Raw genomic sequence first — 27779 nt, 5'->3', positions numbered from 1 at the left:
AAGTGCTCAGTGTTCGGATAAGCAGGACTAATGCATTGACTACAGGTTGATCCAAAAACATTGTCAATCCGAACTTAAACCGAAGGCGTGCCAGGGCTTCAAATGCTCACGGTTATACTATATACTAATTGCCATTCGTTAACAAGAACAGAATATATAGATAGAAGTAGTGATCGTTATCAACGGCTCTCCGAGCAAAACAAGCTTAAAAATAACCAAGGATGTCGCAATTCAATAGCACAGTCGGTTGTAGACAGAATTATATCTTCTAAAGTTTCATCGCTAAAATGGAACACGACATGCTAATTATCGTCGAAAGGCGTTCAGATGAAAAGCACTAGGAGCTCTCTGCCTAACTCGGTGTTTAATTTGGACGTCGAGATAGTGAAGGTACGTCCCCATATAGTGGTGTATGTGCATTTCGCCTTCAAGATGCCGCACCTACAAGACAATGTTACGGTGTTCACTTTATCAGCCTTAGCAAGACATCAGCCTCTTATTCTTCTCGAAAGAATCGTCATCTTTCTGCAAACCTATGTTGTCCTTTTCATAGTGATCCTAGGTACATGTGGAAATGGGTTATCTTTGGTCATCTTTATAAGATGCAGGAAGCGAAAAGATGCCGTCATTTTCATTTACTACCTTACCTGTTTGGCTTCTTCGGATCTCATCTGCGTGTTTTCAATTGGTGTTTCCACATGGCTCGTGAATGGCCTCAAACATTCAACAGGAGGGCAAATTTCCATCAATTTATTCACCATTTCAACAATTATGTGTAAATTTCTTATGTATGTTATTTATGTCTTCATTCTGATATCATCGTGGGTTATTGTCACATTCTCTATAGAAAGAGCAGTGATTGTGTGGTTTCCGTTAAAGCGAGCAAGAATCTCTTCAAGAATTCGATTGAGAAATATCATCATTATCATCGTAGTTGCAGCTTTTCTAGGGACGCATAGGTTAGTTACCATCGACAACAGAACAACTAACGGCTTATCATTATGCTTCTACCCGACGGACAACAACCTTGATGTAGTATTTCTACAATTTGACAGCGCCATGCAACTGTATTTGCCCTCACTTTTAATCATCATATCAAATATCTTAATTCTATTTGGTGTCCAGAGGTCAAAAAGGAAAATGATGGATTCCAAAATTGCGACGGACGATAGTGACAGGACCGACAACAAAATAGTTCTTAATTTGATACTAATTTCAACAACGTATATTGCACTACTAACACCATACACTGTTGCGTGGAACTATATCGCCATCCTTCAGAAAACCTCGGGAGATCCGGTTCACTTGTACCAGACATATCTTGTGGCACAGATTACCGATCTTGGAAACCTCATGAATTACGCGTTGAATTTTATCGTTTACAGCTGCACATTACCCTTCTTAAGAGCAGAAGCGCGAAAGCTATTTTGCTTTTGCTCTTTCTTAAAGTTCTCAAAATAATTAAGATGTATATTGAGAAGTATATCATGTATTTTGTATATCTTTATTACATACTCATTAACGCCAATATGGGTCAAAATTTTTGAGAAAAGGGCAAAAATCACAATGAGGCTAAAAGAAAAATGCATTAGGAGAGCAAAGTTCATTGCTTCTATTCATGCTTGCTAACTCAACCTTGTATTCACACTAGGCCTTGAGAAGGCTTTATAGTTTACTTAATACAAAATATGTAATTAACTCAATTTTCACTAATATGGCTGGTGCCCACTATCTTGCAAAGACATTCTCAATCTAATAGTACGCCTATTTAGCACCAACCTTATCTGATTTGAACACTAAAGATTTTTAATCTTTTGCGCATTTCGTTACTTTGCGGAGTTAGTTGTCCATATTAACCCACTTGGTAAAACTCTACATAGTATATACAGAAGCAACGCAGGTGATTCAAATGGAGGCTTTCCTCACTTGCATTGGGATTATTGAGTTGTAGCAGACCACGATGTTTCTTTCTTCCACAAGAAGGCTTCATCTTGAAGAAGTGTAGCAAGAGCTCCATTGAAAGGTCGGAAGAAATCATCCAGTAGTTTCCTGGTTTCGTTCCACATGGGCGCCATCGGGACGCTGTATAATTCCCTTGTGTGCATGTGACGCCTAGTTGCGATGAAGTTGAGCGATTTATTTGAAATAGCATCTGGAATGAGGGACTAATAAAATTAATAAGGGAATCGGTGTATGAGGAGGTGTTTTTTAATGAAGCTTGGTCTTAATCAAGTACTTTAGAAGTCTTTCGGGCAATGAAGGAAGCAAATCCCCTAATGCCTATCCCATTGTTCGACATCCTGCTCAGCAGCTCGAACAACGGGATAGGCATTCGCGTTGGCGTTTCGGAAGATTTGCGAAAACTCGCTGTATAGTTAAAACACGACCAGCAACTTTTTTTCTTCGAGTGTACTACATATTTCAGAACCCACCAAAATCTACCTACCAAGTTTGAGGAAAGAGAACATCTCATGGAGGACAGTAGCTGTTTTGTCCCGATAATCCTCAGTCCTCACAAAAAGAAACTGTTCTCGTGAAAATACTTTCATCCAGTCCGAAATAAACACCGGGTAGAGAGTTCTGTCGATTCGAATCTGAAATAGACGAAAGCTGATGCACTATTCAAGAGAAAAGTTCCTTTAGCGTTTTGATGTGTACATATTTCTCTGTCCATTTATTTCAAATCCTCACCAAATTACCTTTATACCGCTTATAATACATTGTATACACGGACAGCTTCCTACCTTAAACTGATTGCACTCCCGAGACAGGTGGGGGTCGTAGGCACAGTCCCGTACGGACCGTCTCGCGAAGCAATCCTGGTACATGGCGATCAGCTGTACCACAAGGCGATGGAATCGGGCCGGGGACCGCTTGAAAGTGTAGTCGCCAGGGTTTCGCGTTTTGTTTCCGTAGTAACAAAAGTGAGAGAATATTCTGTTTGTAAATAGAAAGCATGATGCATGTAAAAGAAGATGAATTGACGGAATGAAGTTCTGGGTCGTACTGAACGCCGACAGTGATATGCACATCAACAAGAAGACGAAACTGATCCTAAAGTCCCCCGCAGTTTCTCATCGCTTTACCAGGCTAGGAATTCCCCTCCCTGGCATTTTTCACCAAGACGTTGAAGTAAAAAACTTAATTAAAGTTGCAAATAGTGAAAAGACAATTGCGGTATGCAATCGCAATTTGGTTACCTGTCCGCTGGATTCCTCATGATGACTATGAACTTGGCCCGAGGCGTGTACGTCTTGATAAGGTGGGGCGTCAGGACCCTCGGGGCTGCTAAAGGCTCATCAGTCGTGTTTTCCGACAACCGAATTTCGTTATGTGCCATCCACATATTCGAAGGGGAACCTTCGGCTGAAATACACGGGAAGAACCATCAGTCCCGCAAACGATAGCAAATGCTTTTTGTCATCGTTCAAGCTGTTGGCCGGGCAGTGAAGACAGTCAAAACGCTCAACCTAAAAACGCTAAAAGGCAAAAACCACTGTTGTGCGGAGGCCCCCGTTTGATGGTGATCGCAGGACAAGGCGACAGCCGATTCTTGCTTCTGCGACGAATGTCGCTCAGTTGCTGGTCGCTGTAGATTGCAGCGTCACCCGAAGTTAAACTCAATGTCATAGCCTATATAGGTCAAATTGAGATGGAAGGCAGAACAAATACAATTATCACCATGATGTCCCAAAAGACACAATGGTCTACACTTACCTAGAAGCAAATTGGGTGCAGCCTTTCCCCACCTTTCCAGCGATTTCCCCAACATCCCGCTGAATTTACCAAGCGACTCTGAAAATAATTCATTATAACAGTAAAGGATGACGAACACCACGGATAAACCAAATAAACGAGCGATTAAAATCGCTGAAACTGCGATTTAAATCGCTGATATGTGCGACAAAATGATCTCTCGTCTGCAGGAAAACCAGTAACCGCTGGGTTTGATATTGACTCGCAGACTGCGGCGACCATTGGCGAGGCAACAAGACTTAAAGGAGATACCAGAAGAAACGTGGACACAACGGATCTGTTTGATTGTAATATGGCCAGTTGACTTTCTGTTTCGTCGGAGGATCCCGGTTTTTTTTGTTTGAAGATCTGTATTCGAGCATATTCTCCTTCTTATGTTGATTGAATTGAAATACATTTCTCAAGCTCTATAACCAATTATCCCACTAAACTAAAAAAAAGGTGCTAACCTGTTTCGTTGATGCGGTATCTGCCCTGGGTCCACCAATTAGTTTCCCTTATCGCAAGAGCTCTCAACTGGGGGTGCTTCTTCAACCGATACCACAGATCTGTCGTGGCACACTTTGGAAACCCCGGGATATAAAAGGCTGGTAAACATTTCAATTTCGACTTCTTGTACACGGAATTTCCTATCCAGCAAGGTGTTTTCCATCCTTGAACGAAATGTCCAGGTGGCTGCAATTTGAGAACTTGATGTTTAAAAGTACGACATATAGTGTTCATTATTCGATAATTGAAAATGTAAAAACGTCCTCATTAAATGTCATAGCCGTTCGGGCCCGGATCCTTGCTTGACTGGGCATATCGTTAACTTTTGCATTTGCTGTTAGAACAACTCTATGGGCAGAATGCCATATGTGCAGCTTTGTAAGATGGTTTATCATTGAAAAGAGATTTAAAAAAACCTCTCCCCATTATGTAATATTAATTGTAAAATTGTTCTGAACCATTAAACTCTTTTCAACGATTATCCATAGATATACTGACAGATCAAGTACTAGAATTGTGCAACGACTTGTAGAATAATCGGTGCGCACACGTTGAACTAATAGGCCTACATTGGTGTACCACCTGAGTGAATATTCAGGCCCCCCAAGCACATGTGTATCGACACATTTCTTTGTATTGGATACATGTCCTCTGTATTGGCCATGAATGTCTCATCGGTCATGGGTTTGCTATAATGGAAAAATGTCCTGGACACCTTGGATGCCCTGTTGGGTGCTAATAAAAATAACTGCATACCTTTTCATCAAATCCGTTCAATTCCCTCAGTTCTCTCGCCAACTCTGATTCCGATGGCGGACTGTAGGCTGCGATATGTTGCAAGACCTCTCCAGATGTCCATTCGACAAAGGGAAGACCAATCGGATTGAGCTTGAATGTCAACTTTTGTTGCACAGAGCTCGCTTTTCCTAGATGTTCCGGAGCAGTTGAAGCAGACTGCACGTTGCGTATCTCACTGAATTTTACCGGAGCGTTAAACTTTTGAACACTTAATTTTGGTCGCACCTTATGATATTTCACCTTTTGTCGCACCGGACTGTGGCTATACGTGGGGAAGAGCTGGTTTATATCCCCAAGTATTCGATTGTTTGGCATTTTCGTTGATGCCAACTTGACTGACGGGTCGAGAACATCCTGGTCCTCATAGGCTGACTGGAACCTCCGTAATCCGAGATGTTCTTGCAGGAAAGTTGGGTTCGAACTTTCTCGATAGACGTAAAAGACATGTGTCAAGACAGCTCCGAAAAGTAACGGCAGGAAAACGTTGAAAATCCTGCGAGGGGACACGAACACATTCCGCTGCATTCGCATATTTCTGTATACAGCATGCAAACAGTTGTAGAAGGATGTCCTGCCCTATTGTACAAGTTGTTTTGAATTCCAAAAATAGTCGAAAATGTCCCCTGTCAATGCCTGTCCTATATGTAGTCCTAAGGTTTTGTTGATATAACCATTAATGATAAACTGCGTGCACGGTCTAATTGGCTGATATTATAAACGTTAGTGAACCACAAATATATGTAACCTTAGATTATATGATATCTTATTACATTTAAAAGGGGGTCCTATCGGCCAGGTATAGTGTTTTTGATATATCGTTCTGGCCAAAGGTACCAAGTAGTACTCAGGAATGCTAAGAGATAGTGGTGTTTCACAACACTAGATTATCTTTATGGTCTACATTATATAACAGCACCTCAAGCCAGCGCACAATGCCCCTGCCCACCAAGGCGTGCAAGCCATGGCCCTTTGTCATTCTCGTCCCTGTATAATCCTAAATGCGCCATTCAGCTCGATTTACCTCACAATAGAAAACGACCCATTCACACATATTACATCACCTCAAACCAGTGCACGGATAGCGCGCAGTGCCGTTGGTGAACACATTTTGTGTGGTCGCTCCTACGTATAAGTTGTGGTGTGCATGTATTCTCTTGCGTGGACCATATACATGATATGTGGTAGAATCTTAATGATATAGTGAACAGAGTAGATTGTTTCGGTGAGTATTTGTGATACATTCGGCATGTTGGAGTTTTATTCGGTACATGTATACTGTCATATTCACTCCGATATCAAAACCATCATGTATGTTGAGGGAAGTCTTTAACTCGACACTAGATGGAGGTGTGTATCCCGCAAGATGATCATGATAGAAAATCGGTCAACGGAACAATTATTGATCTCATGATCTCTACGAAATGCACTTGGAGCAGGGAAAGTCTTCCTGCGTGTGGAGGGACAGCTGGAAGGCTCGCCCTGTCCATGATAATGACGCTTACCGGGAACACAATCCGGCATTGTATGTACATGTACACGGTCCATTAAATAGCCATATCGCAGCTCCACCTTCCTTTCAGTCCACTCTATTACTGTCACGATATGACATGTTACCATCGAGACGAGAAATCAATACGACATTTAAATAACCCCAACCGAGATTTTCTAAACTACTCTCTTATGGTCTATAAAAATACAGGCTAGAACGACAAGAATGGAGCATGTATTTTAATTTCCTGTTCCTTGCTTCTATGCAAATCTTTCACCATCCCGCATATTCAGACATGTAGCTCCTTGAACGGTTTTCATGGTGTTCTTGCGGGGGCTAAGAAGAGTAACCAGCGATAAAGATATGCACTACGTTTTCATGCCCCTTAGTTTATACCTCGCAGTTAAACAAATTCAGAGAGACAACACTCTCACAACTCCGCTTTGCTTATTCCGAGAACGCTAATACGCTCAGTCAGATATTTTGGTATAAACAAAAATTACAGAGAACCCTCATTTAATGCTAAATTGCGTGATATAATTAATCACGACCTATTAGCATAAGTAATCTTGCAAAAGTCAAAGGCAATGCGAGCATCACCCTTCCTCATTAATGGAAATTGGCAATACTGTCAGCAGTTGTCGCCCACACTATTGTGAGCCAACTGAAGAAGCCACGAAGGAAGACGACTATATCATGTGTTACAGCCACTCGGTGTATGAAGGAAGTCATGTCGGGTGTAGATTTAGAGGTCCTTTAGTTATCAGGGGCTGGCTGGCTGGCAGAACTTTGCTATAGGGATACATTTGCTGGGGATACATGAACTGCATGATACAAACGGTCTGTTGACAGGGGAAGCAAATAATATTAGCTGGTTGTGACCTCAGAACTTAATACAACGACAAGGAAGGGAGTGACATTTGAAGTGAAGCTCTACAGGGGTTTGGATATGATGACTTTTGCTAATGATTGCTAGTGGGTGCTCAGGGGCGATTCCAAAGTAAAGGAGGTATGGATTGGAGAAGCGAAGTAGGTGAGGACCTCCGAGACATTGGTAGCATTCGATGTAGAGAGTCAAAGTGAACCGACAAAATAAAGGTCATTAAGATACAGGATTGATTGTACTTCTGAAGGCAGAAGCAACTCCAGAGGTCGTCGGAGCACTGGGATTGTGGCTGAAGGTAGTGAACGTCGAACAGGGTTAACAGCTTCATTTCATGGTTTGTTGGACAATAACATAGTGACCTGGTGATTGGTGGGAGCGAGACATTCCTTTGCCAAGCATCATCGATTGGACTGGGATATTACCAGTGTCATCTATTGGAGCATGTTCCCAGATACATTTCGATATGTAATACTAAAGGAAAAATCGCTGAAGCATTGTTAACGCCTGCACCTTCGGCATAAAAAAGAAACAAGCCAACTGAAGCTTCTGCCGATCGTTTTTACATCATAGCCAATTGGCCGCCATCCTGGACGATATCGAATATACATGTCCTTTTATCGGGAAATATTAGCCCCTTGATGTTAGCTAGGGCTATAGGCGTGATAGAAACAGTTGGTTTGATTTCCCCTGTGATGACAAGCAGAAGTGCCGGTGTAGCTGAACTTTCATACCGTCTGTAGATCTCAACATTCTCTTCTTTATATTGAGCTATTCGATCATCTCGAAATATTGGTTCGGTATGGCAGGTTTTCCGATTTTGCACCAGGAATAGTGATTTCGATTTGTGAAATTGAAGACCTTACTATGATAAACCTACCTCAGATATTGGAGACATTGCAATTGTAATAACCTGTTGATTATTCTCTTTGGTTTGAAGTCTGCACACCGTATTCAGGCACGCCTACACCAACGAATGTCATTGATCAAGGAGAAACTGTTCATGTTCGAGAGAGATTCTTGGAGTAGGTTGCTGTGGTGAGGCTGTGGGCGAGTCAGGCAGGGAGCTGGTGGAGAAGAAGGCTAGGAAGAACTGGGCGGCTAGCCTCGCGACTACGCCGCTCTCATGACGCGATAAGGATACCGGTTATTACTGATTTCATTATCAGCTTTGAGTCCTATTTGTGGAAGGAACCGAAAGGTAACAAACATGGGTCAGTGTTTTGGAGTCGTTGAAAGCTGGTCTCAGTTCGTGTCCAGTATCTGCACTGGTTGGATCGGCTTGTTAACGAAGAGGACTCGCTATCACGAGGCACCTCATAGAGTGGTGAGTAAAATGATGTATATGTGTTGTTACTGTACATAGTGATACGCATTCTACTGGCGGAGTTTCGGAATACTGACAAGCTAACAAGCAAGTGATGCCTTCACCAAGCATTCAATAACGCAGACATGAACCGCTCACAAACGCTAGATGAAGACATCGGTTTCATTTTGAGGTTGTGTGGGGTTTAAGGGTGAACATGGTCATTATAGATGTATGGGGGTGGCTGGTGGGGGTAATTCTGTTACAAGATTGAAAGCAACGGTATAGAGGGCGAATTCATTTCTTTGATTATATTTTTTTCATGTACTAATGGAGTCTGGAGGCTGAAGTCTGGCCGGAAGCAGAGCGACAGGATGACAAATAAAAAGCCCATCAGGCTCCTAATTTCCGCCCCAATGTTCCCTCACTTATGGCATGGCGTGCGAGGAAATTAGGAGAGCAACTTGTTCACAAACATTACAAAGTACCATGAGTTGGCGATCAATGGCTGATTCCTGATAGACTCACGGCAGTTGAGACAATTTCATTGCTACTATCAAGCAGCTTATCCACTACTATTATTTTGTCCCATCTGCGATTTTAAAGATTTAAAAGAACACGTCACCTACATTGGGCGATTTGTAGAGTGTTAAGAATCCGAATGTTAGATGCTCATGACAGTGTTGTGGCCCACATAAATATTTAGGACAGTGAGACTACCAGTCATGAACACATGATTCAGACATATTCTCATATTTGCCGCAAGTCTTGGCCCAGTAGGTTTCTAAGAATATCTTCCTTCCATCGTGATTCGTAGCTAATCTCATCTCTGATGGAAAACCCCCAGTGGCATATCACCAGCAAAACCATCCAGAATCGATTTTCCTTCTTGACGTTCATTTGATTTGAGGGGATTGCTGTTGTGACATTCATTGATCATCCATCACTTTAGCGTGTAGCTAGTTATATCAGCTAATTTCAAAGACAAAGCTAGCGAATTGAAATGTAAGGCCCCAAGTTATAGCCAGCGCAAGCGCTTTTATCAGCATAGAAAATAACGGAATATCGATGCTAATGAAAGATATTGCCTGACGACCTTGAGATAATAGAAAATTCATCAAAAGTCATCCAACCTCAAATCGAATGTTTCAGGACCAGAATATATTTATTTGATTATCATGCCCCCGGGCATTGTTGACTTATCTAGTACTGACTTTTATCAACATCTAGCTGGTTGAATTTAGTATTGATTGATCGATTCATGGAGTAAACTGGTTGAAGTTATGCGTCAGTCTTAAAGGTCAGGCCTGAATGAATCTTGAAGAAGATTACTGACGCACAACGCTGATACATTTTGTAAATTGGCATGGAAGACGTGGCAAAAAGAATAGAAAATGCAGTGTTTTAAATTCAGGTACTTTATTGGTTTATGTTGTAGATACAAATCTCATGTCTTATAAATCTATCAAGAGGCAGATGGCTAGAAAATATACAAAAGGTCACATAGACTCATCTGCGAATTTCAAGATTCAAGATCTTCTCGGATACCAACATAAAAATAAATCAATGCATTATAGCAGTAGTCCAATCAATATAATGCGAGGGTGGAGATATATTGGCGCCGCCGGCATCCACGCATGGCCATTCCTCTCTCGTTAGATTACTCGGATATCTTCTGTTTCCTTTTTTACAATAGTGTTGTTAATTTGGGAACCTGATGGCATCTCTTATACGTGTGGTGAGGTCACCAAGTTACATGAATGATCAGTCCAAACAGACCAAGAACAAGCATGGTGGGTTGCTGAAGCTCTTTTCATTACGTGACTGAAATTGCTTTATTACCAGCAAATATAGAAGAGCCACTTTATACTCTGCTCTAACGGATTTTTTCGCTTGCAGGCGAATTGGCAAACACTAGCAGCATTGCAACCAAATCCGTGTCTTTCCTCAGGCATCCGATGGCTTGTTCAGTATCCATGGAAATAGAATGGAATAGATTAGGTTCATCATCCCCAGTCACAGCCTCTAGATATTTTGAGTTGGCCCAGTACTTGCGTGTCACATGTACATTTTTTTATCCAATTGTCCACATGCCCAATGGACATGCAGTTAGCAGTCAGGCAAGGATCCCAGAACGGCTTGCTGTCGCCAAAATACACACTCGCCAATTCGACTATAACCGTCTTGTCTGGGATACTGACCGCACTTAACCCATGTCATTTCCTGATGTGCGTTGCTTTCTTTGCGCAAAGTCCAGTAAGCCAACAGGGAATACAGACCGATCCCCAGTCGTCTGAATCTACGGTTTCCTCTGATTTCTCTGTTTCGACGTGGCCTGTAATGACATCATCGATCCTTACGCTCCAGCCGGAAGCTTAAAAGGACATTGCCGTCTTTGCCGTGCTTTACAAAATGACGGCGAGCATGGCGAAATGTCAAGTCAATATTGCATCCACATAAAATGTTTATGGACAGTCAATCAACGTAATTCTCTTTACACAAGTCATGACTGTTGACGAACTTTTTCTATATGGTTTTTAGGGATGTGCGCTGGTATTGCGTCTATCCGGATACGGATCGAATGTCTCCCATATGGATCGTACCCATCATGGACGTTGTGATTTTTCATTTATCTCATGAATATTTCCGACAAATAGTTGATTCGAAAGGACATTATATAAAAATGAACATTTACTTCACATTCGTGATCATACTGTACACGGATGAAACTTCTTTAAAAATCTACCTTCGAGCCGGTATATAATTAGGGCATCTTCAATGACAACAGTGTGCTGATTGATCTATTCAAGATTCAAAGAAAATCGTCACCTTTCGATCACTGCCGGCATGCTTTGAACTCATACACGGATACTATTATCAAAAACGTATGGCAATATTTCTGTTTCGTCAGATCTGAATTATGTAAAAGACGTAAATAAATAAAATATCATTGGTCAAACCAGGGAGATTAATGAAAAATCATGTTAAATCTGCCTGCTAAAACGAAGGGTTGCGCTCAGGCAATGTACAACAAGGTGTTATCGATTTTCGATGCGCTACTTGCCGCCTTTGCAAGAGAATACCATACGGCCACAATGATACCCAGTTTCCTTTACGGATAAAGGTATGGAGGATGGTGTATATGATATATATATATCACAAGCAGTGTTCTAGTTACATTCCTTGAGGAAATTACCAATAGTTGCATCGGTGAATAACTCTAAGAAGTGATACCCTTCTTCCTCTAAGGATAAAGTTTTCGATGATGTATAGGATTGCCTTTCAGTTAAGGAAAAGTGACAGCCGACCTCTTGTTGCCGTATACCGAAATGGTGTTGCTGATTCAAACAATTATTTCATCGGTAAGGACAGGCGAAGAATGCAAGCATGCATCGCGTTGGGTCTATTAGGTCAGTGAGGTATATAGCATAAACATCCCGTATTACGTGCAGTTTCGTTATGACATCATTGCGATCTGCTTCGTCTTTCCTGCAGCGATCAACGGCACGGCTCAGTCGTTCGTCCTTTCATCAGCCGTGGAATACAAAGCCTGTAAAGAAGCTTCCGGATGCAATAGATATGCACACCAGCCTCTTCCCTCAGAATACAATGGTGCATTTAATGCCAATTGGTCGAAGTGGGCGTTGTTGACAAGGCAAGAGAACGTCTTCGTTGCTTGAATAAAATTTGGCATAAGCCAATACTTTTTACCAAATTTTTTTGCCAAAGCCTCTAGAACACAGAAGAGTAGGCGTTGAAAAGTGGCAAACCAAACAGCACAGTTTTGCTGACTATATCCCTCAGGCCTAAAACAAGATGGAAAATGATCTTCACCACAGAAATTTAGCGGGGTTCTCAAAAGGATATCTTTGAGAGCACATGTAGGCGTAACGTAGGATGATACTGGTAGAATATGAAGCCCCCACCCCCTTTATGACTGATTAGGGTAATTTGATCATCCTGTGTCCTAATGGAATGGGATGGCACTGCCTAATGTCTATCACAATTAGGCGAGGCGCCAGGCAGGATATTATCCTGGAGCAGTTGTGGCAGGCAGAAATCAAGGTTGGTTTTGGCAGGTGGGTATGAGGAAGCATCCTGTACAATCCGTAACAAACTATGTGATACGGGTAGTTGTAAAACAAGAAACACAGAAACGAAACAGAAACACAGAAACGCAGAAACGAAACGCAGAAACGAAAATCAAACGGGTTTTCAAAAAGGTTGGAATCAAGCGGCACGCCGATACTTTCCTTGCCCAATCCGTTGTTATTGTCGTTTAAAAGTAAAATCTGAGGTTGGTGGGTTGCGGCCAGCCGGAATGCAATAGAGTTGTTGAGGGGATACATGGAGCAACTTTGGGGGGGGGGGGGGGGGGGGGGAGGGGGCGGCACGATATGTGAAGTCTTTTGAGGTGGTGGTGTAGTACTTTGGTAGGTTCGATTCGATTCCTACAGCATGTTATTTTAAATGAAGGTGCAGTGCAACATCTTGCCTTGTAGTGTTCAATTTACATGAAGTACCAGGATCATCCTACAAATCCCGTCTGATGCAGCACTAAATGCAAGGTACGGTACCAGTACATGGGTGAATCATTTCGACGTTATGTGAGACGTGAGAGACCAATTTTGGCGACTAGAATAGAGTAAAGTGGGGGGGGGGGGGGGGGCGGGCACTAGACTTGGACTTGGAGTAACTCAATCTTGCCTGCCCAGCTGCTGCCTTTAAATAGTCCCTTTAAATATATGTTTATGTTAATGAGGTTGCAGTAGGGAAGTTCAGCCTAGTGTCGTGCACAGGCCATGGAATGTACAAAAGAACAGGACTCGCTATTCGAAGGACTATTTTCTATTTACGCCGTGTAGTACATACATGTAGTGTATTGGCACGATCAAGGCCGGATGCTGCCAATCTGCGCACACGTTGATGAGGCTAAAAGGGGTATTGGGAAATGAGCATTCCTCCTTCCATTCCGACTGAATACCGGTTTTAGTTACACCCGCGTTCGCGGCCACAACCATGGCAACAAGATGGAGTTTGCAGACCAGAATTCGCCACAAGACTGGTTTCTGCGTTTCGTTTCTGTGTTTCTGTGTTTCTGTTTCGTTTCTGTGTTTCTTGTTTTACAACTACCCATGTGATACATTGTTGGGTCAGTCGGCTGGTGGAACACGCTGGTGTCTATACGGTACAAGATGGCGTTACCAATGCAAGCTTCAACAAGCCTACACAGGAGTTCTTCAGAACCAGCGGAGAAACCCCAATGAAGTGATGCGCTTATAGCAAAAACTGAGGATCTCCAGTAAGAGAGGCCGTACCGTGGTAACTAAAATCTAAACTGAAAAAGGCCGATTTTCACTGTAGAAGAGAGCCAGATTCCTTCAGCGATTGCGTCGGTTCTACTTCCCTGCACTAATAACGTTGCCGGCGGAAATTGCCTTCGTTTCAACAGTGTACTTTTTGTCTCCATTACTTTAAAACCGCGTCGTACCAACCACCAACCAGCAGACGAATGCAAATTCCCCCCTGCAGACAGGAAGTGTACGTACGGGAACTACATTCGCCAATAAATCATACTTTCTCGGTCAACAAAGTAATTCGGGTCTTTTGAATAGAAAATGGTGATAGTAATTCATTCTCCGAGTATTGATCCATTTGCAATGAATCCGCAATATCGTGGCAGAGATTGGCTATGGCGGGCGATTAGGGGTGATTGGGGGGTAAAACATGCCACAGGCTTTTAAAGGCACTCAGACTGGCAACACCAAACCAGGGAGGATGACAGCGTAGTACAGCACCGCCAGGTTGTATCATCAGGCCATGACGGTTATGGACATGTTTCACACACTGACAAGCACAACAAACACTGCAGAGTACCTTATCAGTGTTTGTACTTTTGTAGAAGATTATTACGACATATCATTGGACTAGTGAATTGCCTTTAAACATCCTGGCGTTGGGGGCTCTCCTTTTGGCTTGCGTGAAATTGCCATTTTCCGGAGGATTAGCTTGTGACATCTCCATCTGACTGATGGTTTCTACCTGTAGACAGAGAAAAATTACGAACACCCAGATGTCATTGAGACTTTAGGGTTTGAAATTGTCGTAGAGCGCTTGTCACCTTGATCTGTAGGTGGTTCAGTCCCCAGTCGGTCCACTTCCTTCTGTGATAGAGAGGACGAACTTTGACAACGTATGCTTCTTTCGGCGACTCAGTTTCATTTTTCATCACATACAAAACTCCAGTATATTAGTTTAATAATATCCCAGCTGGGGCTCAGCTCTCAACTCATACTCTTTTCTTGTCGAAGATTGTATTCAAGAGACTGTCGATCCATACCTCAGTGTAATGAAAGCCATAGTGTCTATCATTGTAAAAGGTGAACCATACCTCGAGGCTACGACCGAATGTTGCTCTACGTATACATTACATTCTGCCTCATTAGGCAATCTCATACAATTGCCCCTTTGATATTTCCCATTATATGTTAGCATGACAGTGTAGCTACAACTCGGACATCTCCCTGCAGTGCCAAAATCGATACTACTGGGAAACAATGGGCGCAATTTCGACTAGATTGTGTGAAGGTGATGTTGGGATTACTGATCCTCGATGAATCAGTGGGCAAGTCGCTGCTATAGAAAATGAGGTTGCTATTTCTCTCGACATCATGTGTATGCCCGTCATTGTTAATACAACACTGCCTAACCTACACTGACTTCCTGGCTCATGCTATAAGCCTGTAGTTGCCCTTTAGTAGTTCAACGAGGAGGATACAGGTGCATATACACGTACATGTACCATTCTCTTCGAAACGTCTTCCAATTTTAACTCTTGTTAATCTCTTTCTCGTTCTAGTCTTCGTTATGCATCCTCCGAGGCGAAAAGACCCCAGGCGAAGATGGGAAGCTGATGCACCATATCTTCGAGGACATTGCCAGCGCATCCCCGGACGCCCCAGCCATCTTCTACGGGGGCAAGACCATGTCGTACGGGGAGGTGAACAAGCGGGCCGACCTGGTCGCCTGCCGGTTACAGCATGAAATCATGGGAATGGTGTCACCGTTGAAGACCAATAGGAACCCTCTGATTTGCATTGCGATGCCGCCGAGTGAGAAACGCATTATCACCATCCTTGCAGCGTTCAAACTGCACATGGGGTACCTTCCTGTGGAGCCGACGATCCCACCACAAAGGGTGTTGCAAATTGTCCGTGAAGCCAAGCCAGAGATCATCATTTACGCTGCGGAGTATGCGGGAGTTGTGAACAAGACAAGTATCTTCAGCGAAAGTACCCGACTCCTTGATTACGATTTGTTGGGCGACAAGCTCAAAATGCTTACAACGTACCAGAAAGGAAATGATCAGGATCCCTTAGCGTGCGTCCTTTATACGTCTGGTAGTACTGGCGAACCCAAGGGGGTCCGCTTGCGGCACAGTAGCGTCCTGAATCGCCTTCGCTGGCAATGGCGACAGTTCCCCTTCACGGAGAGTGAGGTGGGGGCGGCAAAAACGTCACTACTGTTCGTAGACAGCATCACGGAGACTTGGGGCTGCTTACTTCGTAAGATTCCCGTTGTAATCATTCCAAGAAACATCGTGCAGAACCCCGAGTCTTTCGTAAAAACTGTCACTGACCATGGAGTAACGAGACTGGTTGTCGTGCCTACGTTGCTAAAGACGTTGCTGTTGTACTTGAAGATGAGTGACCGTTTTAATATGTTGTCAAAATTGAAATTAATCGTCTGTAGCGGAGAGACGCTCCCGCCGTCTCTAGCCAAGCAGTTCTTCTCCTTCTTCAGTGGGACTGTCCTTGCTAACTACTATGGGTCGACCGAGGTAACGGGTGATGTCACTTATGATGTGTTCCAAGACGTCAGAGATGTTGAGGAGAAATGCCTCGATGATAGAATGTCCATAGGCGGGCCTATCGACAACTGTACTGTCTACGTTGTAGACAATGAAATGCGACCAGTAGCTGAGGGGGAGATCGGCGAGATTTTGATGTCGGGCAAAAATGTCGCGGATGGTTACATGAAAATGGAGCAAGCAGATGATTTCATGGAGAACACGATTGAGAAATCAGGTGCGAGTCCCCTATTTCGTTCCGGTGACTACGGCAAGATTGCACAAGGGAGGATTTACTTCTACGGCAGGAGAGACACTCAAGTCAAAATCCGAGGACAACGAGTCGATTTGTCTGAAATCGATCGTCTGATTTCTTCCCTGTCGACTGTCAAGGATGTTGTTTCTATCGTCTGCCGACCAAGGGGTTCAGCGGGCACAATCGTGTCATTCACGGTCACGGAGAAGAATGCTAAACGGGCATTGGAAGCAAGCCGTCTGGTGGAGGCATGTCGCTCCTCCCTGCCGGATTACATGGTGCCGACAGTCGTTGTTCTGAAGGAGATGCCCGTGCAAAGCCACACGGGCAAAATAGACTTAGAACGCCTGAAAGATATCTACGATGAAACCCTGATTGATAGCGGATGCACAGAAACAGACGACGTGAACAGAAATGTTGTCGACGTCATAGCATCCGTTACCGGTGTCAGAACATCTCGCGTGAAACTTTCAGACAATTTCTTTCAAATTGGTGGTAACTCAGTCGAAGCAGTGAATGCAGTAGCAGGTCTCAGAAATTTAGGATACGCTATAGAAATAGGGGCTTTCTTTGCTGCTCGGACAATCAGTGAGATCGTAGAGACGATAAAAACTGGGTTAGTCGCCGAAGCAAAGACCGTGCTGGCAAGCCGATATCAACTCCGACCCCTGCAACCATCCGACCGCAAGGAAATCGACCCGATTGTCGAGCATGGGATGGTGAGGAAGTGTCCCCTGTGCGGCTCGGCCGGGATTCGCAATGAAGATATGCGGCTCTTTACGGATGCGGTGTGGGAGGGGAGTTTAGCAAGCCGGCTGTCCCATGTCGTCCTGGAGAAGAAGACGGGAAGAATTGTCGCTGTTCAATTCAACGTTCTGTCGTGTTTTGATTTGAAGATGGACACCATGATGCGGAACTCGTGCATGAGGAAGATATGCCTCATGCTGGGTAAGTATAGTCGCTTGTTCCGAAGTTTTTAATGATTTGTTGATCCTTTTGCGCGGACGAGAAAGTGGTACTGATGTCCAAGCCGACATGTCACACCATCTGTATACACGTAGCATGTCTGACTTTGTCTTAAGTACGGATTCACCATTCGATCATAAAACTGAGAGTCTGGCTGATTTCCCACTCGATCACAAAAACGACATAGCAGAAGCTCTCTTATCATATAAATCTCTGTATGCTTTCCAGTCGAATCTGAGTCCAGCTTCAGTGCCTTCATCAAAGGCAACCACAGTAGATGGTGTGAGGCGGAGTTGGCGGTCACCCTGCCCGAGCTGGCATATGAGGAGAACCTCTACATTCTTGAGCTGTTCGAAAAGACGCTGATCGAGGACTGCCGGAAGAGAGGGATGTTGGGCATCTGTTCCGTCAATGTGAACCTTGTGACGCAGGTACGTATGGCCATTTCTAAATATTCGCAAAACTGGTGAGGAAAATTTTGAAACCTTCAGTCTAGAAAGCAGCAGGCAATTAGGGGAAACGACTGAAAGACTTAGGCAAATGCAAGAGGATATAAGTTATTTCCTCTTGGCAAAGGCAAAAATTTACCAACATGAAAGAAAATCGTCCAACATCAGTTAGACTAGAGTGTAGCGATCTGCGTCGTCTTGGGTTTAATATAAAGTAACATACCAGTGATCATTAAAAATGTCCGAGGTTGAAAACAATGGGCTGGATAATTTCTATAATGGTTCCTCTTGTCGAATGCTATTATGTGTTACATTCCAGGTCCTCGCTAAGCAGCTCGGTTACCAGTCCTCATGGTACGTCAAGGTGAAGGACTGGTCAAGCCCGGATGGAAACAAGCCTTTCATTACCGCACCCGATGACGCGTACATTTCGGCAGACGTCTTACTTCTCACATAAGACATTGCGCTTGTGTCGAGAAGGATTAAAACTGCGATATATGCTTTGTGTCAGCATCACGATAAAGATGCGACAGCGTTGTGATCGGTAAATGCATGTCTAAGAGGGTAAACCTCGTTAGTAGAACAAACAGACAATGATGCCGATAACGCCTCGTATTGGACAGACGAAAATTCTGAAGCATATATATTTTTTCAAATTCTGCTGATGATGCAAGAACCTTATCATCAGTCTTCTTGATACCTACTTGTTTTGGGCAACTCAATTATCAGTTGAAACAGAATCTTTATTGAAAGACTCTGGTTGAATGAAGGGATGATTGTGCAGAACATTGAAAACGTTCTTGCACATGGCCGCTTCGGAGAGTATCCGTCTGTTATGAGTGCATGTACATACATGTACTACATTGGGTGTATCATGTTGTCTTGTGACAATTCGATATAGTTTTATTTGGAAACTTGTCATGTAAATGATTGTAGTCAAAGGTTACCTAGAGAAGGAGTTTGTAGATTTACATGTGCATAAAATTAGCATGCCGTGGAGCAAATAATGAATGTATTTTTAAGACAAACAGTTTCTGAGTTCAGTGTTTCCACTCTAAAGTGTGGTTAGCCACCCATGCTGTACATTGTATACGAAGATATTTCAAGCAATACTTCGACCTGTGATCAATATTTCACAATCGAGCGAACGAAATCCATGTCACATTTACGTGTGAGTAGATGTGGTATAGCCACTAGTGAAGAAAACAACTGGTAGCATACATTAATTCACTCGGAGGCTATACGCGTACCGGGGCTATGGCTATACCACAACTTAGTCAACTCACAGGCACACGAAGATCAAACTCCAGCCCAACTGACAACACTCATAAAATAATGTATTGTCAGTTGGGCTGGAGCAACGTACAAGAAAAGGGCAATCGTCCCAGCCTATTTAGGAGATTCAGTGCATCTAGCGAATGAAGAGGGCATAAGTTGTTACGTTGCTTAGGAATGTTGAAGTTTATTCATTACAGATCTTTATTCGATATGCAATAGGTGTAGAAACAAATGATTTTAGAAAACTACTAGATTCTCACGTGATATGTAAATGACCTGTTAGGCTTGTTGTTGATTAGAAGAAAATAAATTCTAGAATGTTCATTGGCGATCGGCTTATTTCTTCAAAACGACCGACTCTGATAACCGTGTGGTTCTTCATGCCAGGAACCCTGAACTTTTGTGTCATTTATCAATATTTCTCAGGAGACGAAAATCTATTTTAGTACACCTCTTGCACCCTAATCTCAGTAGCCCTATGAATCGAGGCATGCATTTGAGGTAAGACGAATTCCAGATTCCTCTTCTTATGAGGACGTCGAAGCTACTTCTTAGGCTAATACAGATGTGTTACATAACATGTCCTCTCTTTTCAAATGTACATGTATATGGTCAGTGGCGAAAATTCCTTTCTTACCCCGATCATTGTTTCGCTGCTTGAACTTGTCCAAGGATACCAGTCATAGCGGTGATGAACCAATAGCGTAGTAGAGGATGTGACAAAAGCAATCGAGCATGAAGCCAACTGACCTTATAAAGGCGAAAAGAGAGATTGTTAACCCAAAAGCTGAATCGTCCACGCTGCACACTTTCAGAGCGTTGCGGGAATTGCTCTGAAGCTTAAATATCAGAATGTGTAGCACATTGGAATAATGTTATTCAAGGAAGCAAGCCAGGATGAACTTCTTTATGTAGAACACAGAAAGGTCGTTCCTTACATAAGTGCAGAGTCAACAGTCAAGCAGATATCGTAGCTGAAAAGGAACGTTAACACTAAATTAGTCCTTATTTCCATACCAAGGTCCGTTTGTCCATAAACGTTCCGTCGTTCGATCTATGGCGATTGCGAAAGCGGCTTCTTTCCTCAGTTGCGTCCATTCGTTCTCGATCCCGTGGCCCGCGTTTCAAGTGGAGCTAGATCTGGAGGGAGGCTAATTTGAGAACCTTGTTGCTGGTGTTGACGAAGGTATTTGAATATCGTCGCCCATGTTGACGGCGTGTTAGATCTTTTTTGTGTTGGGAACATCTACAAGAAGAAGAGAAACAGTGTGTTAGACCAGAGAAGGTGTGTCAGATCACTATTAAATTAGCTACATCTACCATGTACCACGAGCTAAAAAAACAGTGGCGATGCTGAACGCACGGGAGCATTAATCACACTGATCGGTACTGGCCATGGACAGAGAGCTTTCACCAACTTGGACTTGGAAAAGATACTTTCTGCAGGATTGTCCCCTGATGAATAGAATACAGGACTTTTGGCATGGGCCGAAGTCACTGAAGACAAATCAGTGATGGGGAACCGACCAAGGCCTGCAACAAGCAGCCGATTTTGTCGCGGCGCATGACCTAAGGAGATGGTGATTGCGAAAATCTGAACGCAGAGATAGAAGGAGAATCTACTGGATGGTCTTACAAAGGGAAATGTAAAAATATCGGGATTCACAACGATAACAATCCTGAAATAAATCAAAAGCGCTCCATGTCACCAGGTTCAGACTTTATTTAAGTATGGTTGCATGTATTTTGCCTTTTTATAAATTTTGCTAACATGGCTGTTTAGGCCGTGTCATAGGTCATTGGCATCAAATATGCATGTTGGTTTTTTGGTGGCTGGGGTGTTACTGGGTATGAATTGCGTTGCAACTCTGCCATGATAATGAATACAAAGAAATGTATGTTACTAACCTCTAAGTCTTGTTCAGATCCGTGATTCCTGTTCCAAGTCCAAGGCTCCAACTCCACTACCTCACCAGGAAGAGCGTAGCCAGAAGCAGGCCTGAACTGCCAAAGGCAGGCAAGCGCGAACACGGCAACAACGAGACGTGGATACATCATGTTCAGTACAAGTGACGAAATATTATGAAATTTGCTGCCGATGGCGATTCGTATATACCCATGACGAAGCTTTGAGCGTTTTTTACCACTTTTTAACTGCAGGTGTCCATTTAGTGGACATCTTGTGCACCAAACATATCAAAGCTAATCTAATTAGCTGCGCCCACAGTTCATAATTAGAGTTTAAACTTGTTGGGATTCGGTTTCATCATCGCTTTAAATGTCAGAGGAGGCCACTCTTGTAGGGTTTTTTCCTTCCTTCTAGAACTTTTCAATATGCATGGGTGGCAAAATGAACTTTTCATTAAAAACGTTAACTTTGAAATGGTCGTTGCCCAAACTCTCAGTTTTTCAACAGCACTGGCATAGCACTTTAACTCAACAGCTGTAATAATATTGGCTAATTTTCTCCGGATCGAGAAAAGTTTACTGGACGTTGTATCTAGTGTATTGAAAACAACACAATTGAGGAGAAATAGCATTCCGCGAAGATGACGTCACTGCAGCTGCTGCCCTCTATTTCCCCATCGCTAAATTACAGGCAATGTCGGACAAACATGCGGTTTCGTAATGGATTCAGGCTTTCTAACTAGGGCAGTTAGATTCAATCTGGCACATATCCGAGTGTTGGAAATACTACATAATTGTTCTGAATATTTCTCTCTGTGACTCTATGGTATCATTCATGCTAAAAACAATGCAGGGTCAAAGATAATTGACTTTGAAATAAGCTCAAATGCGTAGAAATAAGTGTCGATGTCCGACTGTCACGTGACTAAAACGTCATCAATATCTTATTCAAATGATCTTGTGAGCTATAAATAGTAACTTCGCGGAATGCTATTTCTGACTTCCGACCTCTTAGTTATTGGTAGATTGTGAAAACAGATTTCTGCAAACGAAGTATGATAAGTCTGGAGTTCTCCTTTGCAAACTTGAACTAATTGTATTCACCTTGACTAGACACTGATCAGAAACAGAACAACACGCACATCTATAAAGTTAGGACGTTTTATTCTTTACTTCTTGATCACATAAGATATTAACGGAGTAGAAAACATATTTGGAATTGAGATATCAGATTCTATTAGTATTAGAAGCTATACATAGTTATTAATAGCAGGAGTTAAACAATGAAGAAGTTAATATTCTATCATTCTATGTAATATGCCTGCATGCATACCTCCAGTTGACTCTAAAATATTAACAAGAATTCATAAACACTTTATTTTGTATATTATAGTTGACGTGTATATGCATCAGTCAGTGTCATCTGCATATTATGCTCCCTTGAATTTATTGGGGTAATTTTTCTGCTGGTTAGAGTGGTGTAGCAACTGCACTAGCGGGGAACTGACAAACTGACCAGGACTTTATGCTGCATTTGACGTCGTTCCATCCGCCCAAACGAGCTCGCGCTTCAATGGCGACGCAGTTTTTATCACTGCCGCCAGCTGGTTGCTGTACGCCGTTCACGACTGACCAGTTGCTGTATGAGTATGGTGTGCCATCAATCCAGACCATTGTGCCCTCAGTATCTTTATCGTCCAATCCAATCCAGACACGGTGCCTGACGTTCCTGAAAACATCACAGCAGAATGAATAAGTAAGACCAGGATTTTTCAATAAATTGAAATTGAGACTGACTACAAAAGGTGGTACGGTGTCATGCACGAATTTACCCACATTTTCGCAAGGTTCTCCGCTTTTTTTCATTTCCAAGTGCTTTTACCGTATCATCTGGTAAAACTAAACGCTAGTAAGCAAACTGGTACTTACATAAGCTCATTAGCGATAAAATTCTGCCTGAACTGATCGTAGACGGTAGCAAGGTTGCCATTGCCTAATCCGGACTTGGTTCCGTATTTCTCGCAGGTGGCCTGTGCCCGGTCATAGGTCTTCAACCCTCTGACAAGCTTGTAGCACTTGGATCCGAATCTTTCCATCCATTTGGGGCAGGAATATTCAGTAGTCTATAAATAGAAATACAAAGCGATTGTTGATATTGTGTTGTCATAAACTAATAAACGCAGTGTTCTCGTGAGGTCTCTACAGAACTCTCAATACAAGGTCGTAGGTTCGAACACCTGTCTGCATGGTTGGGTCGCGAATTTCCAGGTTCTGTCCCCTTTACGAAAAAAGATCTCGGATTCACCATGGTAAAATCTGAATTCTCCATGGTGAATTCCGTCAGCGTTTACCATGCTCACCATGGTGAAATATTTCACTGTCCCAATTCACCATGGTGAAGTGCTGTCAGTTTACCATGGTGAATTGTGAATTTACCATGGTAAAAATGAGAAACATTTTCTCTAAGGGTCACTCTGTAGGATAAATCACGGACGGGCCAGAAGGAAGAAAAAACTCTCTATTCTTTTTTTCAAGGTCTGTGGTTATAATAGGAGCACGCGTGCCATTGAGCGAGTAGAAGGCCGCAAGTTCTCGTGATATTTGTGTGGTCTGGTCGATCGCTCCGTTGCAGACAAGAACAATCCAACCTTGCGTCAGGAATTGGCGAAGATCTGAAAAGGCTGAGTACGAGGCTGGTAGAAGGCATCTGAATGGCTAATACGAGCGGAATTCCCAAAAACTGGTCGAGGAATGTGGCGAATGGCCACTGTTCTTATTGGAAAGGAATAAATCATACTCACGTCGACTGCAACATTGACGAGGACGGTGGTAGACAACGCAGGACCGCCCGCGTCAGTTGCGGAGACCACGAGAGTGAAGGATGTGGTTTCCCCCATGTTGATCACAGCAGCTTGGGTTATCTCGCCGGTATTGGCATTAATTTGGAAAGCGTTTCCGGTATTACCACTCACGAAAGCGTAGGTAATTTGAGCATTTGTCGTCGAGTCTGCGTCCGTGGCCTGAAGCGAAAGAGAATGTTCAGAACATTACGGGCGTTCTTTGGTTAAAATGAGAGTGGTGTTCAGAACATGGAAGAAGCAACGTACATAGGCCTCTACAGTGGTGAAAATCTAGGTAACAGTCAGTACCTTGTACATTGCAGGAAACAATAAAGGCAATGCTCAGAAAATAAAAGGCCTCCCTGGTAAATATAAATATTTCTTTTGAAATTTAGCGATCGACCACACAAATATGGCCTTATTGGCCGAGAAACTCGTGATCGGGCAACTTCTTGGTCGAGAAATTCGTGGTCGGGGAACGTTTATTGGTAGAGAAACTCGTGATCGGGCAACTTCTTGGTCGAGGAGTTCGTGATCGGGAAACTTCTTGGTCGAGACATTTGTGATCGGGCAAACTCTCATGACGTCAATAGCCCGACGACGATTGGAACCCAAATCTATAAGGGCTAAGTATACTTACAAAAACAGATATCGGATTTGGAAGGTATGTTCCATATTGTTCAACTGTCGCTGAATAGCTCAGTGCGGCAAATACAGGCGTGTTATCATTCACATCAAGAATATTTAGGGTGAACGGCTCAGTGTTGATATCGGCGAGTTTACTTGCCGTACCCAAAGCGCTCGCTTTAATTGTGAACTGCATCTGTGTAACAGATTCGTAGTCTAGGAATTCAGATAGAGTTATCTCCCCACTAACGGCATTGATAGAAACACCTCTGAAAAATAAATTTTTAATCAATAATTAGTTGGTACTATCAATTACCCCAATTACAGATTAGTTTTTAAGGGCCTGAAAATGAAGTTTCTCAATTATTATAGATTAGATTTTGAGTGGCGAAAACATTCACAATTATAACCGAAAACATTCACAATTATGATCGAGTGCCCGAAAAAGAATTTCATAATTTACGGTTTGGAGAGTTCAAAAATGATTCTCTCGTCATAAAATAGTTTCATAGTTTGTCATTGTCAGCATCTGTTCATGGATAGTTACTGGCAGAGAATATAATCATTTTGGCTCGAAAAAGTTTTACATTGATAGTTTGTGAGACGGATACATCCGTGTTTGTGATAAAGTCGCTACCGGTACCGGTTCGAGCAAAAATAATTCTATTCCTAAAGATACAGGTTTAGTTCGAAAAAAAAACACGTACGTTGCTGGAGAATCATCCTTGGCCACAATGCTGTAAGTTACCTCAGCTCCAAGTGAAGACGTCGCCTGGAATAGAAAACAGGATTAGAATAACAGGATAAAACACCAGTTTCGATAAATGGACATGTATAGCTTCGTGATTGAGCTCGTACACCAATCATCTCAAACATTATGGATGTCCGTCAAATGGAAATCAGGAGAAAAAGTGATAATATTGTCTTTCATATTCATACTTACGGATACGGCGATGAGAACTGAACCTATCGATAAATTTTCATCGACATTTGCTTCGTATGGAGTTGACGAAAATGTAATATCTGAAACGAGGCAAAAGCGACGTCATGTGAATTAGGCGAATAGGAACGATGTCCAACAGGGCTTTTGTTGTTGAAATTTCTGTTTTTAAACGGGGGGGGGGGGGGCTCTTAAGAGATACATCTACATGATAAGGAGAAAACAATTTTGTTCAGGTTTCTTAAGGACACAAAACCGGTTAATCGATGGTCTCCGAAAGCTGAAAAACCGTTTTTTTAAAGAGTGTGCAATTTACATTGAGCAATATATGAAACTTGGAGGAATGTATTTTACGACTTACCCCCGTTAGCAACGGCAAATGCAGTAAGGACCACAGCTGAAGAAGAAGAAACGACATCAATGAAACACATGCTGACTCTTATGGTTTATAGTTTAAATTGATAAGATGAAAAATAACCTTGGTCATAGTCAATTTGCACGCGCCCAGTTTTTATCCCTTTTGTAAAGCCTTATTATATATAGGCCTAATATCCAAAATGAAACTGCAAACAAAATTTGCATTGATTCGCATGAAATTTATCAACCCTTAAAAAACATGAAATAACTATGAAAGTATAATATTCTTACCTGAAAACAGCAAAGTCGACTTCATCTTGACGGAAGTTGTTCGAAAATGAGACAGGCTATGGATCGGAAGAGAGCCGGGCTTGACTGCCGTTCGGACGGAATACTTCTCTGTTTTAAGGGCCTAGGAATTGGCCAACGCCTAATCCCAGCTTGTTATAACGCGTAAACCCAACCTAATGTTAATACCTGTAGCACCACAAATCTTAGATTTAACGCTTAGCTTTATTAAAGTACCAGATGTATAGTACCTCCAATTATTATGGCCGTTGGTACGTTGGCCCCAGAGTGGAGGTTAAGCAACATTACGCGCGGTCAACCTTTGGATCAGTGACCGGCACGTACAATACACTAGAGACCATTAATAATTGCCCACTCCTCTAAGCTAACTTTCACCGCATACCACAAACATGACTTTTTTTCCTACCACATCAAGGATTTAGCTTTTAAGTCGATTTATGACTGCACAACTATAGCAAAATCAGATTTTCTTTGTGGTGCGGGGATAATGATAAAAGCCGGTGTCAAAGTGAAAACACCCTTGAGTAGAAAATATCAACTAATCCGTTCTCATCCAGCGACAAAGAACCTCCTAAATGTCTAATATCAACAATTTGAATAGAATAGCCGCCTAATCGATTACCAAACTCAACTTAATATACTCGTTGGCCTAATCTTAGTTTCCAAGGTCAATCCAGACAACGTTAAACCATATTAAATTGATCTAGCCTTGTTTCCAATAAACCAAAGTCGTTTGGTCAATAGTGAGGTTTCGCAACCACCCGGTTAGGCCTTTCGACGACGTTTATCTATTGTTCAGGTAAACTCACACAATAGATAAACGTCGTCGTAGGGCCTAAACGGGTGGTTGCGAAACCTCACTAATGTCCTCAATCACCAACTACTACTTGCTATGAAAACCATTTTGCAGCAGCCAAGTGTCTTCAGCAAGACCAAGATGTAATATTTTGTCCTTATTGTAAACTGCAATCAGACCTTTTTGCAGAAGCCCAGTGTCCTGGGCGGCCAGGATGTGATATTATCCTCATTGCAACCAATTACCATCAGGCCATTTCACAGTAGCGCAGTGTCTTCAGCGCGGCCATAGGCTGTGATATTGTCCTCATTGTAACTAAATACTAACTGCAATCGTGACCATTTTATAACCACCCAGTGTCTTCAGCACGGCCAGGATGTGATATTGTCCACATTGTTACCTTGGCTAGTATTACAATATATCCTTTATTAGGGAGTAGGTCTGCAACCCATGAAGTGGAGTTGACATGGTCTCCGGCTGCAC

The 27779-nt window shown here is 42.7% G+C and overlaps 3 protein-coding genes and 1 long non-coding RNA gene across 4 annotated transcripts; 1 reads left to right on the top strand and 3 right to left on the bottom strand.

Moving 5' to 3' along the window:
* Positions 1–1481: 1481 nt before the first annotated feature.
* Positions 1482–5661, bottom strand: LOC135488126 (carbohydrate sulfotransferase 15-like). Its single transcript, XM_064772594.1, has 7 exons — positions 5002–5661; positions 4206–4431; positions 3718–3795; positions 3201–3366; positions 2745–2937; positions 2447–2594; positions 1482–2152 (listed from the first exon to the last, which is right to left on the bottom strand). Exons 1-7 carry the CDS (start codon positions 5572–5574, stop codon positions 1938–1940), a joined length of 1599 nt encoding a protein of 532 aa, XP_064628664.1. The 5' UTR covers positions 5575–5661; the 3' UTR covers positions 1482–1937.
* Positions 5662–8460: 2799 nt separating this feature from the next.
* Positions 8461–19841, top strand: LOC135488033 (beta-alanyl-bioamine nonribosomal peptide synthetase ebony-like). Its single transcript, XM_064772402.1, has 4 exons — positions 8461–8742; positions 15581–17774; positions 18021–18223; positions 18561–19841. The coding sequence occupies exons 1-4, from the start codon at positions 8626–8628 to the stop codon at positions 18696–18698; spliced, it is 2652 nt and encodes an 883-aa protein (XP_064628472.1). The 5' UTR covers positions 8461–8625; the 3' UTR covers positions 18699–19841.
* LOC135488739 (uncharacterized) lies at positions 19676–21576 on the bottom strand. Its single transcript, XR_010447027.1, has 2 exons — positions 21428–21576; positions 19676–20765 (listed from the first exon to the last, which is right to left on the bottom strand). It is a non-coding gene; the product is annotated as an uncharacterized LOC135488739 (long non-coding RNA).
* A 1013-nt stretch (positions 21577–22589) lies between these two features.
* LOC135488659 (protocadherin Fat 3-like) lies at positions 22590–26553 on the bottom strand. Its single transcript, XM_064773314.1, has 8 exons — positions 26483–26553; positions 26196–26231; positions 25838–25917; positions 25602–25666; positions 24908–25163; positions 24229–24447; positions 23357–23550; positions 22590–23156 (listed from the first exon to the last, which is right to left on the bottom strand). The coding sequence occupies exons 1-8, from the start codon at positions 26505–26507 to the stop codon at positions 22898–22900; spliced, it is 1134 nt and encodes a 377-aa protein (XP_064629384.1). The 5' UTR covers positions 26508–26553; the 3' UTR covers positions 22590–22897.
* Positions 26554–27779: the final 1226 nt, after the last annotated feature.

This window comes from Lineus longissimus, chromosome 5, assembly GCF_910592395.1.
Source record: "Lineus longissimus chromosome 5, tnLinLong1.2, whole genome shotgun sequence".
Taxonomy (NCBI): Eukaryota; Metazoa; Nemertea; class Pilidiophora; order Heteronemertea; family Lineidae; genus Lineus; species Lineus longissimus.
Note: the sequence above shows the minus strand (reverse complement) of the source record. Positions and strands in the feature narration are given on the sequence as shown.

What these genes read in the sequence shown, in the direction of transcription:
- LOC135488659 (XM_064773314.1), bottom strand. Translation starts at nt 26,507, where the DNA reads ATGAAGTCGACTTTGCTGTTTTCAG. An exon ending in AAGGATGATTCTCCAGCAAC is followed by an intron (nt 25,164 to 25,601) that starts GTACGTGTTTTT and finishes TTTATTTTTCAG; the next exon opens with AGGTGTTTCTATCAATGCCG. An exon ending in TCGTCAATGTTGCAGTCGAC is followed by an intron (nt 23,551 to 24,228) that starts GTGAGTATGATT and finishes TTCTATTTATAG; the next exon opens with ACTACTGAATATTCCTGCCC.
- LOC135488126 (XM_064772594.1), bottom strand. Translation starts at nt 5,574, where the DNA reads ATGCGAATGCAGCGGAATGTGTTCGTGTCCCCTCGCAGGATTTTCAAC. An exon ending in TGAACGGATTTGATGAAAAG is followed by an intron (nt 4,432 to 5,001) that starts GTATGCAGTTAT and finishes CTCAAATTGCAG; the next exon opens with CCACCTGGACATTTCGTTCA. An exon ending in GTTCTCTTTCCTCAAACTTG is followed by an intron (nt 2,153 to 2,446) that starts GTAGGTAGATTT and finishes CCCTCATTCCAG; the next exon opens with ATGCTATTTCAAATAAATCG.
- LOC135488033 (XM_064772402.1), top strand. Translation starts at nt 8,626, where the DNA reads ATGGGTCAGTGTTTTGGAGTCGTTGAAAGCTGGTCTCAGTTCGTGTCC. An exon ending in ACGAGGCACCTCATAGAGTG is followed by an intron (nt 8,743 to 15,580) that starts GTGAGTAAAATG and finishes TTCTCGTTCTAG; the next exon opens with TCTTCGTTATGCATCCTCCG. An exon ending in ATGTGAACCTTGTGACGCAG is followed by an intron (nt 18,224 to 18,560) that starts GTACGTATGGCC and finishes GTTACATTCCAG; the next exon opens with GTCCTCGCTAAGCAGCTCGG.